The 16,111-nt window shown below is 52.8% G+C and overlaps 1 protein-coding gene across 1 annotated transcript in view; it reads right to left on the bottom strand.

Annotated features, from left to right (window-relative positions):
• Positions 1-99: 99 nt before the first annotated feature.
• The window catches only part of MPP1 (membrane palmitoylated protein 1), a 39,473-nt gene continuing 23,461 nt past the window's right edge, over positions 100-16,111 (bottom strand). Inside the window, exons 6-12 of the mRNA XM_026653935.2 lie at positions 13,707-13,903; positions 12,969-13,075; positions 10,298-10,378; positions 8,724-8,804; positions 6,903-7,105; positions 5,552-5,626; positions 100-1,670 (exon numbers count right to left, since the gene is read on the bottom strand). Of these exons, the coding sequence (XP_026509720.1) occupies positions 1,494-1,670; positions 5,552-5,626; positions 6,903-7,105; positions 8,724-8,804; positions 10,298-10,378; positions 12,969-13,075; positions 13,707-13,903 (921 nt within the window). The 3' untranslated portion in view covers positions 100-1,493. The remainder of the gene's footprint in view (positions 1,671-5,551; positions 5,627-6,902; positions 7,106-8,723; positions 8,805-10,297; positions 10,379-12,968; positions 13,076-13,706; positions 13,904-16,111) is intronic.

Below are 16,111 nucleotides of genomic sequence, written 5' to 3' on the forward strand. Positions count from 1 at the left end.
AACTGCCCTGAGACTGTTTGTGAACCAACCCACATGCATCAGCCTGGCACCGACTGCTGGCTTTTGCTGTTTGGTGGGAGGGGAAGGGGTGAGTGTTATGGGTGAAGAAACCTCCTCCCAATTGATTGTGGGGAGTAATTCCAGCTTGTGCTGGTCCTGTGACAGAATAACCTGAGCAGTGATTCCCTGCCCCTTTAAGGGTCTCTATGGCATAGTCCTGTACATTTTCTGCTCTTCAAGGGCAAAGGGGGCTGCAGCTTTGATGGGAGTCTCCCAAGGGTAGGGAATATTACTGCAGTTCAGCTGGTTTCTGGGGGAGCAGTTCACTGGATAGTGACCCATTGAGCTCAGCACAAACCATAAAACCAAGCAAATGCTTCAACACACTTTTATTGCTACAGGGTGTTTCCCTGCCATGGACTAGAATAAAGGTCCCTATTGCACATAATCAGGTTTTTTTTTTGGCATCCTTAAAAATTGCAGATTTCAGACATGTTAATCCCCTTTCCTGTGCCCCTCCCTGACAATAAAGCACACAAAACGGTCCTTTGAGCTTGACATTGATTATGGTTTGAAGAACTGCTGCTCCAAGTGGGCCCTATTGTTGCTATGTAATGCAATGGATAGATAAGTGGGTCCAGCCAATCTAATTTACTGACTCCAGGGTGTTATTTTAATCATTGCTGCCTTATTGGTGTCTGACTATGGTCAGAGGTGTCAAGTGCCAACTGCACAGGCTTGAGTCAGGAGCTCCACACAGCCAGCATGGAAGACCAGCCCCTGGGGTGACTAACTCCAGCTCACAGTTAAAAATAATTAGCCCTTGTGATTATGAAGAAAACCCTTGGAATACAAGCTGTGGTAGCACTGGCTTAGCCTGAAAAAACAGCTTTGTGATTTGCACTGCTCCTGCATCTCATGCATGTGCTGACTCTGAAGACTAGGGCCAGGGTTTTCAAATGGTGCATTCTGCCCAGCTGCATCAGGTAACAATGTGCAAATGGCCAATTAAGGTTCAGAGCTCATGGTGTTAGAAGTGCCTCCATCCTAGCTTCAAGAGTGAAGCACAGCACAAAATAGCTACTACTCACAGGGTTAGTTACTAGAGCAGGCCCCTATTTTCCCCTCAGTCATTGGGAAAGCTTCCCTCTATGATCAGTAGGAGTGTTGCTGAATGGAGGGGTACTATATGGCCCCAATTGTGTAGCACTAGGGTACAGATCCTAAGATAAAATAGAATTTTTCCCCTAAACAACATCCCAGGGAGGAGGCGTCACACTACAGTAGTGCTGATGCACAAGGACTGGTGGCTTGTAGCCTGAGCTTGGAGAGCCCTGCACTCTTACCCTGGGCATAATAGACCAAATGAGACACTGGCCATAGAATGTTAAAAGAGAAGGGGGCTGGGTGTTGAGCTATGTAGATCAGGTGTTTCCCTCCATCCCATTCTGCAGGATGGGAGTAGCAGGAAGCTGCCAGGGTTGGACAACTGCTCAGTATACCCAGGAGACAGGCACCCACTGGGGTGAGCTGCAGGCCTGCTCAAAAGCTTCTTGTAGCACTTTGAGGCTCTCGTCCACACCGTTGTTGACTAGTGACAGGTCAAAGTAGTGTGCGTAGCGGCTGCAAATGCTCTCCGAATCCTTGCGTAGTTGCTGCAAGGCCTCCGACTGCAATAGAAGAGAGCCAGTGAGCTGGGGCTTGTGGGAGGGGTAGTGTGTCCATGCAGAACCCCCAGGCCCAGGAGGTTGAGGCAGGTGGGTTGCCCCTATTGTCTTGGGAGATACATGATGTACTGGGGGAGGGCCTCTGGCCCAGATGGGATATTGCACCCATCTCTTAGTGCAGTGGCTTGTACTGGTCTCAATATGAATACCCCCTTACTCCTATAGCAAGTTGCCCTTATGGCCCGTGCAGGGATACTGCATTATGCCCTTACTGCTGTGTGGACTGCAATGATAGCAGCTTATTTAGAGACTTGCAGGTGCTTCCTAAAGCTCTGGGTGCTGCATACCCAGAGCAGCACAGGGATCTGTGCATGCAGCACCACTCCCTACTTGAGAAAGCTAGCTCTGTTTTGGGTTTTCCACACACTACAGGATCGTGGCAGTCCCAGCAGAGTGCATAGGAGCCAGCTCCCTGAGCTGGCCTGCAGAGGACCTATACACCTCAATGCAGGTTGCAATTCCCATGTGAAAAGAAATCCCTTCTAGCTGGGCTACCGGGGCACTTTCAAAGCAGTGTTATACTGGTCTAACTTCCCAGATGGGCACATAGGAATAACAGCGCCTCTTCGCTATGGCGCTTTCAACGTGCTATCAGCTACAGCAGAAGGCAGCATCCCTTCGTGACTGTAGGTGTCCCTCAGCGGGGAGATTAGAGCCATACAGTTCTGCTGGTAAATTTCCCAGGGGAGACAAACTTCCTCAACCTGCCTCTGGAGCAGAGCCCCAAAGGCTGAGACAGGTGGTTGAGGGATGAGGGTGCAGGCCTGGGACTCTGGACAAGAATTCTGTTCCCAATCCAGCTGCCGGCCAGCGGCATGCGCTCAGGGAAGTTACTTCCCCTCCCTCGGTTTATTCAGACAGCAGGCTCGTTGCAAGTTGGACTATCAGTCTCTGTTCACAGCCCAACCAGGCCTCTCTGCCCCACTTTCCTAGTACCTCTACTGTGAGGGCTACCTTTGGTAATGGCAGGTGTCAGAGGTGGCTGCATGGCCCTCTGCAACACACTGAGCTACTGAAGGTATTGCAGCCTGCAGGAGCCTACTGCAGCATCCAATTAACATTGTAAATAGGAACTCCAATACAACTTCCTTCCCGATTCTCTCTTTCAGAAGGGTAGCCGTGTTAGTCTGTATCCACAAAAATGAGGAGTCCGGTGGCACCTTAAAGACTAACATTTATTTGGGCATATGCTTTCGTGGATGCATCTGAAGAAGTGGGGTTTTTCTACCCACGAAAGCTTATGCCCAAATAAATCTGTTAGTCTTTAAGGTGCCACTGGACTCGTTGTTTTTCTGATTCTCTCTAACATTGTTTTTTCGTCTCTGTCCCTAGTAGCACTTGAAATTAACATGGCTCTTCTGTTTACCAGCATCATGAGCTCAGCTCTGGGCAACAGTGAATTGCTGCAGCTTGTGCCCCTCTCTCTGTGTGGCACTCAGCAGCCAGAGCATATTTAGAAGGGAAAAATACCCCAGCTCTCTGCCCTCTGAGCTGCTGGAGGTCCTTTTTTGGCTCTAAACTCTCCCCTTAACTTACTAAACAGTTACCTGAACTGTGAAAGCAGGCTAAATATAGCACTTGCTTCACCACCCAGGGCCTGTCCCCTGTGGCAGGAGACAGTTCTTAGCAATAGTAGCTCAGCCTTGTTTCACATTGGCACCTTCAGGAACTGCAGTCAGTGCATGGGGTAGCAGGCCCCTGGAGCCAGCTGGCCCACAACTTTTTCAGCTAGCACAAGAGTTAGCCCTTACGTAACACCTTCCATTGGACAGCACTTCACAAACACAGACTAATCACCTTCCGGGTGGCACTTCATTCAAAGGCTACATCAACCCTCCAGCTGTTACAACCGCCTGATCAAACTGTCTGCAACCTAATCCTCAGCTACAGGTTGACTGACAGCCAGCCCTGTCCAAGAGCATGGACTGGGGGTCCTGTGTGGCCAGGACTGAGTTCAGGCAGGGCTTGTTTACTCCTGTAGGGAGTAAACAAGGAAAAATGGGACACCCACAGGGCGGACCCAAGGCCCCCCTCCACTCCCCCATCCCCCACACAGGCCAGCCCTAGTCCCCACTCCCACGCAGGGCTAGCATTGCCACTCGCCCCCCCCCCCCCGGCATGTTTCTCTGTGCCCCGTTAGGGGTTGCACCCCACTTTTTTGGCAAAACTGCATTTGTCCAGTTTGATCAGTTGGCAAGAGCAAACGGGACAAATGCCCAGTTTTGCCAAAAAAGTCAGGACGGCTGGGATAGGGCTTAAAAAGGGCCTGTCCCAGCCAAAACAGGATGTGTGGTCATCCTGCTCCTTTCGCCCCCTGGTTTCAATGTCCAGCTGTGTGGAATTTCTCAGCTCTGCCATTGCCACGCGGGCACCCTGCTTAGCAACAGGTTAGCTTAGCTGGGCCGCTAAGGAACCAAGAGGGTTAGAAAGACACGTGCCTGCTGCAAGCTGCAGCCTGGGAGCCCAGTGCTTTCTGAACAAATCGCTGCATAACCCCCCCTTTCATCTTCAGTCGTAAGGGGCAGCAGCTCAGTTAGCTAAATAATCAAGAGAACATACGCTGTTCCTGTGTGCTATTTGCATAGGCAAGACTATTCAAGGGCAGGACAAAGGGACCCATCCAACCGCACACCTAAGCCAGTCTCTCGTACAATACCCATCACTTGGCTGCTGCACAGCACCAGAGACTGCACCATTAAATACCCATGAGGCTGGAGAGGGGCAGCTGATCTGGGTGTTACTGTTTTGGGCTGGCTGCAGTCTAATCGGTGCGAGCCTCACTGACAGCAGGAGGGTCCCTGCAGCTAGAAACTACTGCGGGTTGACAGTGCTTTGGCTCTAGGAGAGTCCTGGGCAGGGCAAAGTCAGAATCCGTAAATGCCAGGGCCCCTTAGGGAGCCATTTGTGGGGTGGTTGGTGTCCTTGCCTATTGGAAACTCAGCACCTTAGCTGGGATTCATACGTGAAGGAGGGGTTTCTGGGGAGAAACTGCTGACAAACCCCCTGCCCGCACTGCCCCATCCCCTGTAATTCCAGTCCTGAGATAGCCCTCCCCTCCCCAGTTCTGGGGGGGGGGGGGGAGGAGAATGAAGCAGCAGGGGGCACCCTCCCCAGCTATGCTGCTGTCTGGGGTGAAGGTCTTGCTGCCTTCGCTATTCCTATAGGCTTGGAGGCAGCCAGGCGCTAGTGGAGAGCTATGGAAGAGCACACGTGCTGGACAGTCTCACTCCCTCAGCTCCAGCCACCACAATCCCTCTAAGAGCAGAGGAAGCAGCCCTGGGGGAGGGGCAGGTTTGCCTCATCTCACCACCTAAGGGATTCATTTTGCAAAGTCACTTGTTCAAGTCCAGCAGCCACCAGCATGAATGGGGAATCAGCTCCCAGCCCCCTACAAACAGCTGCTGTGCCCCCAGCTGGGAGGGGTGGGGGCGGAGCGCACACACGCTCACAGCTTTGGAGTTACCTGGTGCTCTCAGGGAGGTTTAAGTTTGGGATATTTCAGATGAACTTCACTCCTCCAGCTGGGAAACCCAGACACCCGACAGGGAACGGGCAAGCTGGTTTCTGAACGGGACAGGAGAACAAGTCCCCAGGGAGGAAAGGGAACAGAAACAATTGCTTGGGGTGAACCGTACCTTTGGGGTCCCACTGCTGTGAGGAAAGGTCTCTTCATCCCCCCGGCAACAAGCCACAGTGGCCACGGAGGGGTGCAAAGAGGCAAATGTGCGTGGGGGAGTGAGTATGGGAGGACATCCGGGCCAGATGCGCTGGCCAGCGTCACGCCTGCGTAATTGCTCCACCTCCCGCCACACCACGACACTCACCTGACTGGCCTGGTCTGTTGGCGCGATGAAAACAATGAATGGGGACAGCTCGGCAGTGCGAACAATCTTCAGAGTCTGCAGATGGAGGGCAGGGAGAGAGAGGGATGAGGAGCAAACGGAGCACAGCTGCTCTTCAGGGCAGGGCAGCTCCGCTAGGAGCAGAGCGCAAGGCCCTTCCTGCCTTCCAGAGCACTGCCAGCTCTGCTGGACCCTGCTGGAGGCCAGGATCCCCAACATCACACCCAGGGCATCTGCCAGCCTCAGAGGGAGGTAGACAGCTGGCCACAGAGAGGTGGGTCAAAGGCTGGCTCTGTGGGGCTGGAGACAGCTTGCACTGCTGCTGCCAGAGGCCTTTGGGCTCCAGGCCTGTCACATCGGCTAAGTATAAATCCACTTTAAAAATCCTTAGCTCGGGATGCAGCAAAGAATTCCGACTGCATCCTTCCAGCAGCTGCCATGTGGATGCTGGCCTGGCTGCAGGAGCAGCTGATGTTCTGCTAGCTAGACAGTGCCGACCTGAAATAGTGACACCTGAGGGTAGAGCAGAGCTAGTGTGATCTACCTCTCCAGGCCAGCAGCTAGTGACCTCTGCAGCTGTAATTATCCTCTCTCATCCCATTGGAAAGTTCTCAGGGACCCACAGAACAGCCTTCATCATTAAGGGCTGGAACAGTCAGCTCTGACTGAGGGGAGAGGTTTGCCTCCATGCCCTCGTCAGCTGAAGGCAGTAAGTCGCCAAGTTGGGGCGCAGATTCCCCTGCCGTTTCCACCGTGCCCTGGGGATGGATATGCCAATCCCGTGGCAGCTTTGCCATCTGCCTTTATGCTCCGCTTCTAGGAGGCGGGTGCTCCCTGGAATATCTGTGCAGCAGGAAGGTGTGGGGCCATCAGCAGCGGTCTCGCCCAAGGTATCTGCCCAGTACGGGGGCACTCGGTGGAGTCCATCCATTGGTTTTATCGCTGTGGTTATTTTCCTCCCTCCATGCCCTTCCCCCCTGGCTACCAGCAGGTGCATAGCTCAGTCCAGCTCAGTTGCCCTCCACAGCGTCCCACTCTCCTAGCCAAATGGCCTGCTCTTTCACTGCCTTGCCTTTTCACCCAGCCCCTTCTTGGGTTATACTTTAAGGGATACATTTTTCACCCAGCCACTAACATTATGCCCGCGAGTGATGGGCCCCAGCGTTCTGCCTGCGCAACTGGTGGGCACAGTTGGGAAGACAGGGTTAAATCCTCCTTTGCACCCCCAATTGCATGTGCAGTTAAATGTGGGTGCAAAGCTGCCCCCGCAAATTTTAGAGGTGCTTTTTCCAACTCTGACCCCTAACACGCTGCCCCTGTCCCTCCCCCTCACCTGGGGCTCAATGTCCAGGATGGCGATTTTATCCTGCTGGTGGATCTGATGCACTGTTTCAAACTTGGTACCAAATATGTTTCCCTGGTAGCTCCCGAACTCCAGGAACTCATTGGCAGAGATGTCCCTGGTCATTTCCTCAGTGGAGATGAAGTGATAGTCCTTCCCATCCACCTCGTTCTTCTTCTGGGGGCGTGTGGTGTCTGGATGGGCGGGAGAGCTGGGTGACTGACCCGTGCTGCCACCCCACAAGGGAACCAAAGGGGCCAGCCAGCTTGGGCCAATGTGACTACTGAGCAGGAAGGCTGTGGAGAGGGTGGCTGCTGTGCCATTCTGCACAATGGGAAGCCTAATGTGTTCCCAAAAGTGGGGCTCAGCTGGACCCTAGGGAGGCCAGGAGAGGGGAGCCAGAGGAAGTGAGCAGTTGGTGAAGAGAGGCAGGGCCTTCACCAGCTTTAACCTTTTGCTGCTTGGAACAAGGCTGGGCAGAGCATGGATTTGCTGCCTATAGTGCTTTGAAAGTTGCTCAGGTGAGGTGATCTGGAGCACTCCTGCCTCTCAACCTCCTTGCCTATGTCAAGGGCCCCCCAGCCCTGCCCCTAGCGATTAGTATGGCAAAGCTGGTGTTATTCATTGGCCAGCCAAAGTCACTGTAAGCTGCATCACTTGGGAACAAGGGCTCATGTTAGAGCCTGGAATGGACTGTAACTCTTTGGACAGTTAAAGTTCTATTGGTAACAAAAATCAGGCCCAGCAAGACCTATGAGGCCTGCTTTGAACCTGACTAGGTTTCATGTTGATGGTGTCCTTTAAAGCCAAGGGAAAACACTGACCTACCAGCTCTGAGGCCAGGCTCCTGACACCTCTTGTTCTATTTCTCCGCTGCTGGCAAGAGGCTCCAAAAAGCCAAGATAGCCCAATGAAAGCAACCTGCACCAGCCTTTGCATGCACACCAGGCCATTCCCAGTATGGGCCTAGCTGGATGTGCTCTTCTCCAGCTGGCCTTGCCATGTTTTCAGCACCGGCACTGCTCAGGAGTTATGGCAGGAACACGGGGTAATCAACCCAATCGCTTTCCCCGATGGCAAGGAAAGATGCCCCCGGGACAGACAAGCTGCCATCTTGCTGGAAAGTACAAGTGTGCTGGAGACGCTGCTGCCTTGGTCGAGGCAGGCCCCATTTACCCAGCATGCACCCTGTGGGACTACAACACCTTCCCTAAATATGACTGCGGGCAACCTCCAGAGCCACTTTAGCAACACTAGCAAAACAGACCAGACAAAACTCGCTCAACGCAGTGGGTCAGAGACATCCAGTGGCAGGAGCTCGGGTCTGATTTCAAGGCTGATTGCACTGAGGTTGTGCACTCCTGTAACTCAACACATGGGGCTGAAACATTCTCTGATGGCATTTAGGGTGGTCCCGTTACTCTCGTGAGTCACTCCAAAGGAGCATCAATCACATCTTCCTGCCACTTCACCCCCACAGGGGTTCTGCATGCACCACGGACAGTACAGAAAATCTGTTTTAGGAATGCCTTAGAGCTTCCCTATTTTAATTTTTTTCAAAAAAACAGGGACTATTTTTGGTATCCTTCGCCCAGTGCTCAGTGACCATGAGCTCAGACTGTCCAGGGCTCAAAGGGAGTTGGAGCAATCTCTGAACATTCCCTGAAACAGCTTTTCTGCACCTAAAACCCCCCAGCTCTATGCAGTCTTCAGGCAAGGCTAGGAGTGAGTGCTGGGAAACTGGCCTTCCTAGGGCTTTAAAATGGCTAGTTCTGGTTGTAGAGCCCGACCCCACTGTGGGTGACTACTTACATGGAGCCGGATACCCAAACTTCTCTGGGTTCTTGCTGAGCAGGGCATTCTTAATGTGGCTACGACCTACCCCGCTTGCACCTGTGCAAGAGGATGAGAGAGGGATGGGAGATCAGTGCCCCCCCCCCCCGAGAGAGGCTTTTCCTGTGCTGGAGAAGGGGAGAGGGTGATCACAGGAGCCATGTGGGGGGAGTAAGAGAAGAACCCCTATTCATAGGAAGGACCTCTGGCAGAGAGAGCGGGTAGGGATGGAGCAGGATGAGCTAGCCATGGAAATTCCATCCCTGTTGGGTCGCTGAGCCCATCCACCAGAAGGAATGGGATAATGGCTGCCTAGGCCAGATAGAAGAGCCTCTTCGCCCCTTTGGAACGGACCAGACGCTGCAAAATGGGAGACCCTGTTCTTTTCAATACAGCCATAATGCAGGGCAACGCACTTCCAGTCCCAGAGCCAGCCCACTGCTTCTCCATGGACTGGGCCAGGCACAGCCTCGGCACTGCCGAGTTACGTCTGGATCCTCCTAGGTGCCTAATGCCCAGTGAAACCAATAGGAGTTAGGCACCAAAATACCTTTCAAGATCTTGACCTTAGTGTCTACACAGTGGCACTCAGCAACGTTAATCCAAATTACCGAAAGGAATGAATTTAAAATGAAATAATTCAACCACATCAAATCCCCGTGTGGACTCTCATTCAGAATTAGAGTGGTCTTAATTAGGTTTTGTTTAAAGTGAATTAAGATAAATCAAATTAAGGCCACTTTAATTCTGAATGAGAGTGTCCACACAGGGGTTTAATGTGGTTTAACTAACCCAATTTAAAAGCTAATTTAGAATAACTTTCCTGAGTGTCCCCATGTAGACATGCCCTGAGTCTCATACCAAGGGGTCTGTGCCATGCAAGGCTCAGGACAGGGATTGATTCCCACCCTTAGGTTTAAACAAGAGGCAGCTTTATCATTCTTTAAAAAAACACTGCATTGTTTTTGAAAACCCACCCCCTCCCACCCAGGGCTGGCTGCTCCTCCTCCAGGTTCCCTCTGCAGCACAATTCACACCATGACTCGGGTACTGCTAACAGTGCCAGTTTCTAGATGCCCGAGCTGGCCAGCACAGCTGTGCCTGAGGATGCCAGTTCAGCTCTTGAACGAGGGGATGGTAACTTCTACTGCACAGCCAGCAGGGGCAGCTCAAAACAGGGGGAGAGTGGGGGTTTGGGGTGACTCTTGCAGCACCCCAACCCCCCGTCCCCCCCCACAAATCTCTTTAGAATCCAGAGGACTCTCAATCCGAGGAGAATGCATTTTATTCAGGCCAGATGTAGGTCATAAATCCACCAGCTGATGTTGTATTAAGGATCAAGGGCTTGATCCAAAATCCATTGAAGTTAATGGAAACACTCCCATTGCCTTGGGATCAAACCCGTGTTAAAGGAATAACTGACTAACCCTCAGCCAGCAGGGTTCCCCAATGGAAATGCTCTATCAGGTTCCGTTCTGTCCATTGTCAGGGTCGGGGTGGAGAAGGACAATGGCCAGAAAAGCACAATGCGTACAGAAGGGGCAGGGCCATACCTATCAGCACCAGGGTCTTCCTCTTGAAGGCTGGCAGCCTCACCACCTCCTCATACGAAATCACATCCAACTGGTCGAAAACTGGGAGGAGAGAGGGGAAATGGAACCAAGAGAGCATCAGAACCAGTCCAGATGCAAAATCAGTGCACATCCTTGCACAGGGCCGCTGGGACGTATTGGCATCGATATATAATATCACCACCACCACATAGCTCTCATATTGCACTTTGCATCAGTAGATCTCAAATCACTTTACAAAGGTCAGTATCATTAGCCCCCTTTTAAAAATGGTGAAACTGAGGCACAGAGAGGGGAAGTGACTTGCCTTTTGGGGGGCACAAAACTATTTCCAAATTCAGTGAATAGTCTGGGCTGGAAAAAAAAATGGAGATTTTTTAAAGTCAAAATGAAATGCTTTGACTTTTCCTTCCAAAATGGCATTTCATTTCAACATTTAGCTAAATTTTAAACGAAAAAAATTAACAAAAATTAAAAAAAGATCGTGCCTGAGAGAGAGAGAGCGCGAGAATGAAAAGCACTCTAAAACAATAAACCCAAAATGATTTTTCCCCTGGCAAAAAAACCCCCAAAACATCAGACTTGCTTCGAACCAATCTGATTTTTTTTAAAGATTTTTCAGTTTGGCCCATGTACCAAAAAAATCAATTATGCACTCAGCTCTGGTCCTGAGGCTCTCTCCTAGGTCACACTGCATCCCTTAGAAACTCAGCCACAGAGAGAAATCAGCAAATGGTAACTTACTTTGGGGATTAATATGGGGAAACTGTTGTGAGAAGGTGTGAAATAAACAGCTGATCCTCTCCTCTCCCCATTCAGTTCTGCCCAGGAGTCTGGACTCCAGAGGACCCAAATTGGAAGCTGCAAGACTAACTCTTAGCTGAAGGAGTTATGGGGATCTTAGTTTATTCCCCTGAGGGAGTTGTGGGGATCTTTATTTATCCCCTTGATTTACTGCCCTGTTTGTCACCATCTCCCAGACTGCAGGCCAGGCCAGGTGCCAGCATGTCCCCAGGCTCTGGTCACACGACTCTCCACCCCCCATCACTCAGTTCTCTGGGCATTGTTGGCACTGGCTTATTACGGGTCAGTTTCAGGTCCTGGTGCCTTAAAACCTCACTAGTACAAGCAGATCATCACTTAACCAGCAGGGTTTGTTTGCTTGGTTTGGCTTGGCTGGGCTTCTGGATGAAGGTGGTGAATAGGGAGGATTCTCCCTGATTGAGGAACAGATTTCTGATCTGTTACAAAGTTTTAAGAAGAGGTGAACTGAAAACCACTGATTTGCCAGGACCTGAGTGCAGGGTTTGTGTTTGTCCTGATGCGTCTGATGATGAGGGCCATAAATTAGCTCAGGGCCAAATTTCCAAGGTCTCCACTCCTACAGTCAAGGCAGCTCAGCACCCATTTCAGCACCAAATAAGGACCAGGATTTTAAAGACGCTCAGCACCCATCATGTACCCACTGTGCCAAACTCTGGCCCTGGCTGTGGGTGCTGAGCCCTTCTGAGCATTCCAGCCAGAGAGCTGCTTCCCGGTGCCTTGTGCAGAAGGGGTGTAACGTGTCACCAGGGTGTCATGGCAATGCTCGGGTGTAAACGATGACACAGTGCAGGGGAGAATTGGGCCCATAATTCCTAATGCAGAGCAGAGACCTGACCTTCTGGGAGAGCAAAATCCCAGGGGAGAGGGAGCAAAGCAGGCAGAGATCAGGTGGGGGAGCCTGCAGGAGGGGCTGGGCTGGGGACCATCCCTCTGGTAGGACAAGAGGCTTCACATTATCTTTAGTTATGGATCTCTGCCCATCCCTCCTGAACTGGGATTTAACTCTGCACCCATCCTCAGCTAACGCACTTGGGCCTAGAACAACTGTAAAAAAACACAGATGGCTCTTTTACAAAGCTGAATACCTAGTGGCAGCACCCCCCTCCTCCCTTGGCACCAGCCGCCGGCAGAGTTGTTCCTACATAGCTCTTTCCTTCCAGTCCGGCTGAGAACACCGCTTGTTTAAACCCAGATGACATCCTCTCTCCTCCCTGTGTACACCCCAAGTCCACGCCTGTTGCGACTCAACAGCAGCAATGTAAACAAGCCAGCGGGTCGGGCTCTTTGCAGGCTGCTTTGCAAACAGGAGGAGAGATCTCCGAGGGGAAAATAATGGAGAGTCATTTACCAGATGACTCAGGGTCATCTGACTGATTTGTACCCGAGGGGGCTCTTCCAGGAAAGCCAATGCCAGACGCGGCGCTGGGCAAGATGCCTTTCCTCATGCTACCCTGGGAGTAGGTGTGGTAGCCTCCAATAAGGAGACAGCTACCAGAGCGCGCACTGCCATGCTGTGCAGCTCTGACTGCACTGTTCCCAGGAGGGGGAAGTTAAGAGATCCCAGGAAAGACAGTTTTCACATGACCAGGGGAGCCTATTGCAGAGGACATGTGGATCACAGCCCCGTCACCAGGTTGCGGCACCCTGCGTACGCTGTTCAACCGGTGAAACGACCTCACAGAGCCCAGTGGTTGGTCTAAGCACCAGAGTCCTGCGAGCGCCCCTGTCCTGCTGCCCGATGGGAAGGTGCATTGTGGCGACAGAGCTGCCAGGGTTGATCCTGAGCAGCAACAGACAGGGGCTCATGACAAGGAAGGGGGCCGCTTACTTGAGCTGTGCTTGGCCAGGTATTTGTCTTTGCACTTCTTCTTTTTCCCGAAGGGGCTGCAGCTCTGGGCTTCGCTCTGACTGCACTGGGTTGTACTAGCCACACGCCTGCAAGGGGAAAAACACATGAGTGATGGAGGGGGTCAGATCAGGTCAGGTTTTGGTCCAAACCTAGCGACCCCCAGAAGCATCAGGATTTCCTCAATGCACAAGAGTAAGGAAAGGATACTCAGGGCTCACACCAAAGGGGTCAGAGAGTATCTCCTTGCCAGATCTAGTGTCCACACCAAGGTGATCAGGGCAGCACCAGGCTAGACCCATGGGTCACTGTGGCCAAGGTCAGAGGGCGCCAACAGCCCATCCCAAAAGACACAGTCTACCTAGCTCTCTGCACTGAGTAGCTGGGCCCGGCTTCTCCAAGGAGCAGCACCTACACCGGTCTAGGGTGACCAGATGTCCCGATTTTATAGGGACAGTCCCGATTTTTGGGTCTTTTTCTTATATAGGCTCCTATTACCTCCCACCCCCTGTCCCAATTTTTCACATTTGTTATCTGGTCACCCTACACCAGTCTCATCTCTGAAACATATTCCACATGGATGCAAGGCGGAGATTCTGAGCTACCAGCCCATGGGCAGCTCCCATGCTGGAGATGCAGCACTTGGAGCTGTGCACAGAGCCTGCAACTGGGAGTCCCCCAGCCCCCCTTTCTGCTTTCACCAGCAGCTCTGGAACGTACCATTCTTGCAGTTCAGGGGAGGGGATCAGCCCTGCTGACTCCGTGGAGGACCCTTCTACCCGGCCCTGCCACCAGTTGCTGTCATCCTTGTTGATTATTTGGATGATGTCCCCGGTCTTGAACTTCAGCCCCGCCTCCTTGCAGGGGATCAGGCTGTCCATCTTGGGATCGTAGTCAAACTGGGCCCTCATGAACATCTGGAGAAGAGGCCAAAGGTCAGCCGGCCAATGCCACGTGCTTTCGGCTCTGCCATTGCTGCTACGCGGCTCCTGTGACGTCCCCGAGCAGTGACCATACAAGATGGGGTAAGAAATTAACTGGCCCAAACTTGAGCTGCAAGTATAGGGCACATCCCCATCTAGTCTCCCCTGTCCCTGACCCCCTTTTCAGATCTTATCTGCAGACCTGATGAGCTAGAAGAGATGCCACAGCCTAGAGCGAAGGGGCCCAAGCACTTAGAAATACCAAACGTTAGATTACGTCAGGGGTGGGCAAACTACGGCCTGCGGGACCGTCCTGCCAGGTCCCCGAGCTCTTGGCCCGGGAGGCTTGCCCCCAGGCCCTACCCTGCTGTCTCTTCCCCTTCCCCCTCGCCGCCTCAGCTCACTCGCTCCGCTGTCGGTACAATGCTCTGGGCAGCAGGGCGGGGAGCTCCTGGGGCAGCGCAGCTGCAGAGCCCGGCCTAACCCGGTGCTCTGTGCTGTGTGGTGGCGGCGGCGGCAGCGACAGCGTGGCCCGGCTGTAGCGCCGCCAGCGACCGGTGCTCCAGGCAGGGAGCAGGGGGGGGTTGGATAGAGGGCAGGGGAGTTCGGTGTAGTGGTCAGGGGGCAGGGATGTGGATGGTGGTCGGGGGGGAAACATGGGGTTGAATGGGGGCAGGGGTCCCGGGGGGCAGTCAGGAAGGAGGGGGGGTTGGATGGGGCGGCAGGGGTTCCGGGGGCAGTCAGGGGACAGGGAGCGGGGGTGTGTGGATGGGGCAAGGGTCCCAGAGGGGCCATCAGAGAACGGGGGGGTTGCATGGGGCCATGACCCCCTCCCCTAACCAGCCCTCCATACAATTTATGAAACCCGATGCGGCCTTCTGGCGCTCTGGCCAAAAAGTTTGCCTGCCTCTGAATTACTTACACACTCCCCCAACCCCTTTGGCCAACCCAATGGTCAGTCTGAGGGGCTTTTAGATCCACCCAAAATCTAACTCCATGTCTTCCCCTGGCCATCCCAGCAAATTGTGTGTCCTCTGACTTTGGGAATCTCTTGGGGAAGGAGGAATGGCATCATCCTTGGGGAAATCTAAGAGTCTAGACAGCAAGTGTAAGGCAAGCGCTACCAGAGGTCAGGGCACAAACGGGGAAAGACTCCATCTCCTGGGGGTGAACTGTGGTGAACAGGTAGTTAAAGGTGGGATGAGCATGGCAGAGGGAAGAGAGAGCCTTGAACTGAACATTAACTGCTACAGCCATTGCTTCAAAACAGGACCAATTCTCCTTCCCATTTCTAGTCCCTCCAATATGGGATGAGCCGGAGCAGATCAGGACCTTGTGGTCTAGTTGTCTCAGGTTTTCACCCTGCCGCTGGTCAGTCCCTCCACACACGCTATTTTCCCTCTCCCAACGTTAAGGCTCTCACTATCAATCAGAGCTAGTCCAAAACCTAAACGCAAGTCACTGAGAGCAGGGCCTAGACAGGGTTACTTGGCCTGGAGCCAGCCAGACAAAGTGCAGTAACCCAACAGCAGGAGGGACCAGGGGAATTCCTCTATATACCAAACATACACAGCTCTCTAGCAGGCACGGACTCAGCTATCTGAACCGAGGGGGCAGGGGAGCTGGCAGCCATGATACCATCGCTTAGGAGTCAAGTGCCAGAAGCCACAGAACAGACTGGTAATGTCTTCAAGCACAAAGGTCTCAGCATGAGCGTCAATTTGGGGAGTGGGGGCTGGAGTGGTGAAGTTTCCAGGGAAGGGAATGACCTGATCCCTCATAACCAGACATCTTCTCCAGTCCAGCCCTGAGGCAGCAGAGACTCTGCCCAAGGCAGCAGGTCTCAGAGGCTGGGTTTTTGTGTCCACACCTCCCCAGGAGCAGCGGTTTTCCTGGGATTCTACCTTTGCTGAGTAAACTTCTCCAGCTGCTCCCTGGCCACCTCTAGGAAACTCACACCTAAGCTTCACAAACATGTCCATCACACTGGCTTTAGCAGGCAGGGCAACTCAGAGGGCTACCACTGGGGACCTTTACAGATAGAAAGGGCTCAATGTATGAGTACGGTCCTGTACCGCTGCCCATACCAGCTCCCTGCATCTCTCCTGTGGCATGTCTGTTCTGTGAACATTGCATAGCCCAGAGCAACTGCAGAAGAGGAAGTTCAAGTACCATTGGTAAGCTCCACCCACAGGAGCTTTC

This window comes from Terrapene carolina, unplaced genomic scaffold (assembly GCF_002925995.2).
Source record: "Terrapene carolina triunguis isolate 2854851 unplaced genomic scaffold, T_m_triunguis-2.0 Scaffold172, whole genome shotgun sequence".
In the NCBI taxonomy this organism is placed as follows: Eukaryota; Metazoa; Chordata; order Testudines; family Emydidae; genus Terrapene; species Terrapene triunguis.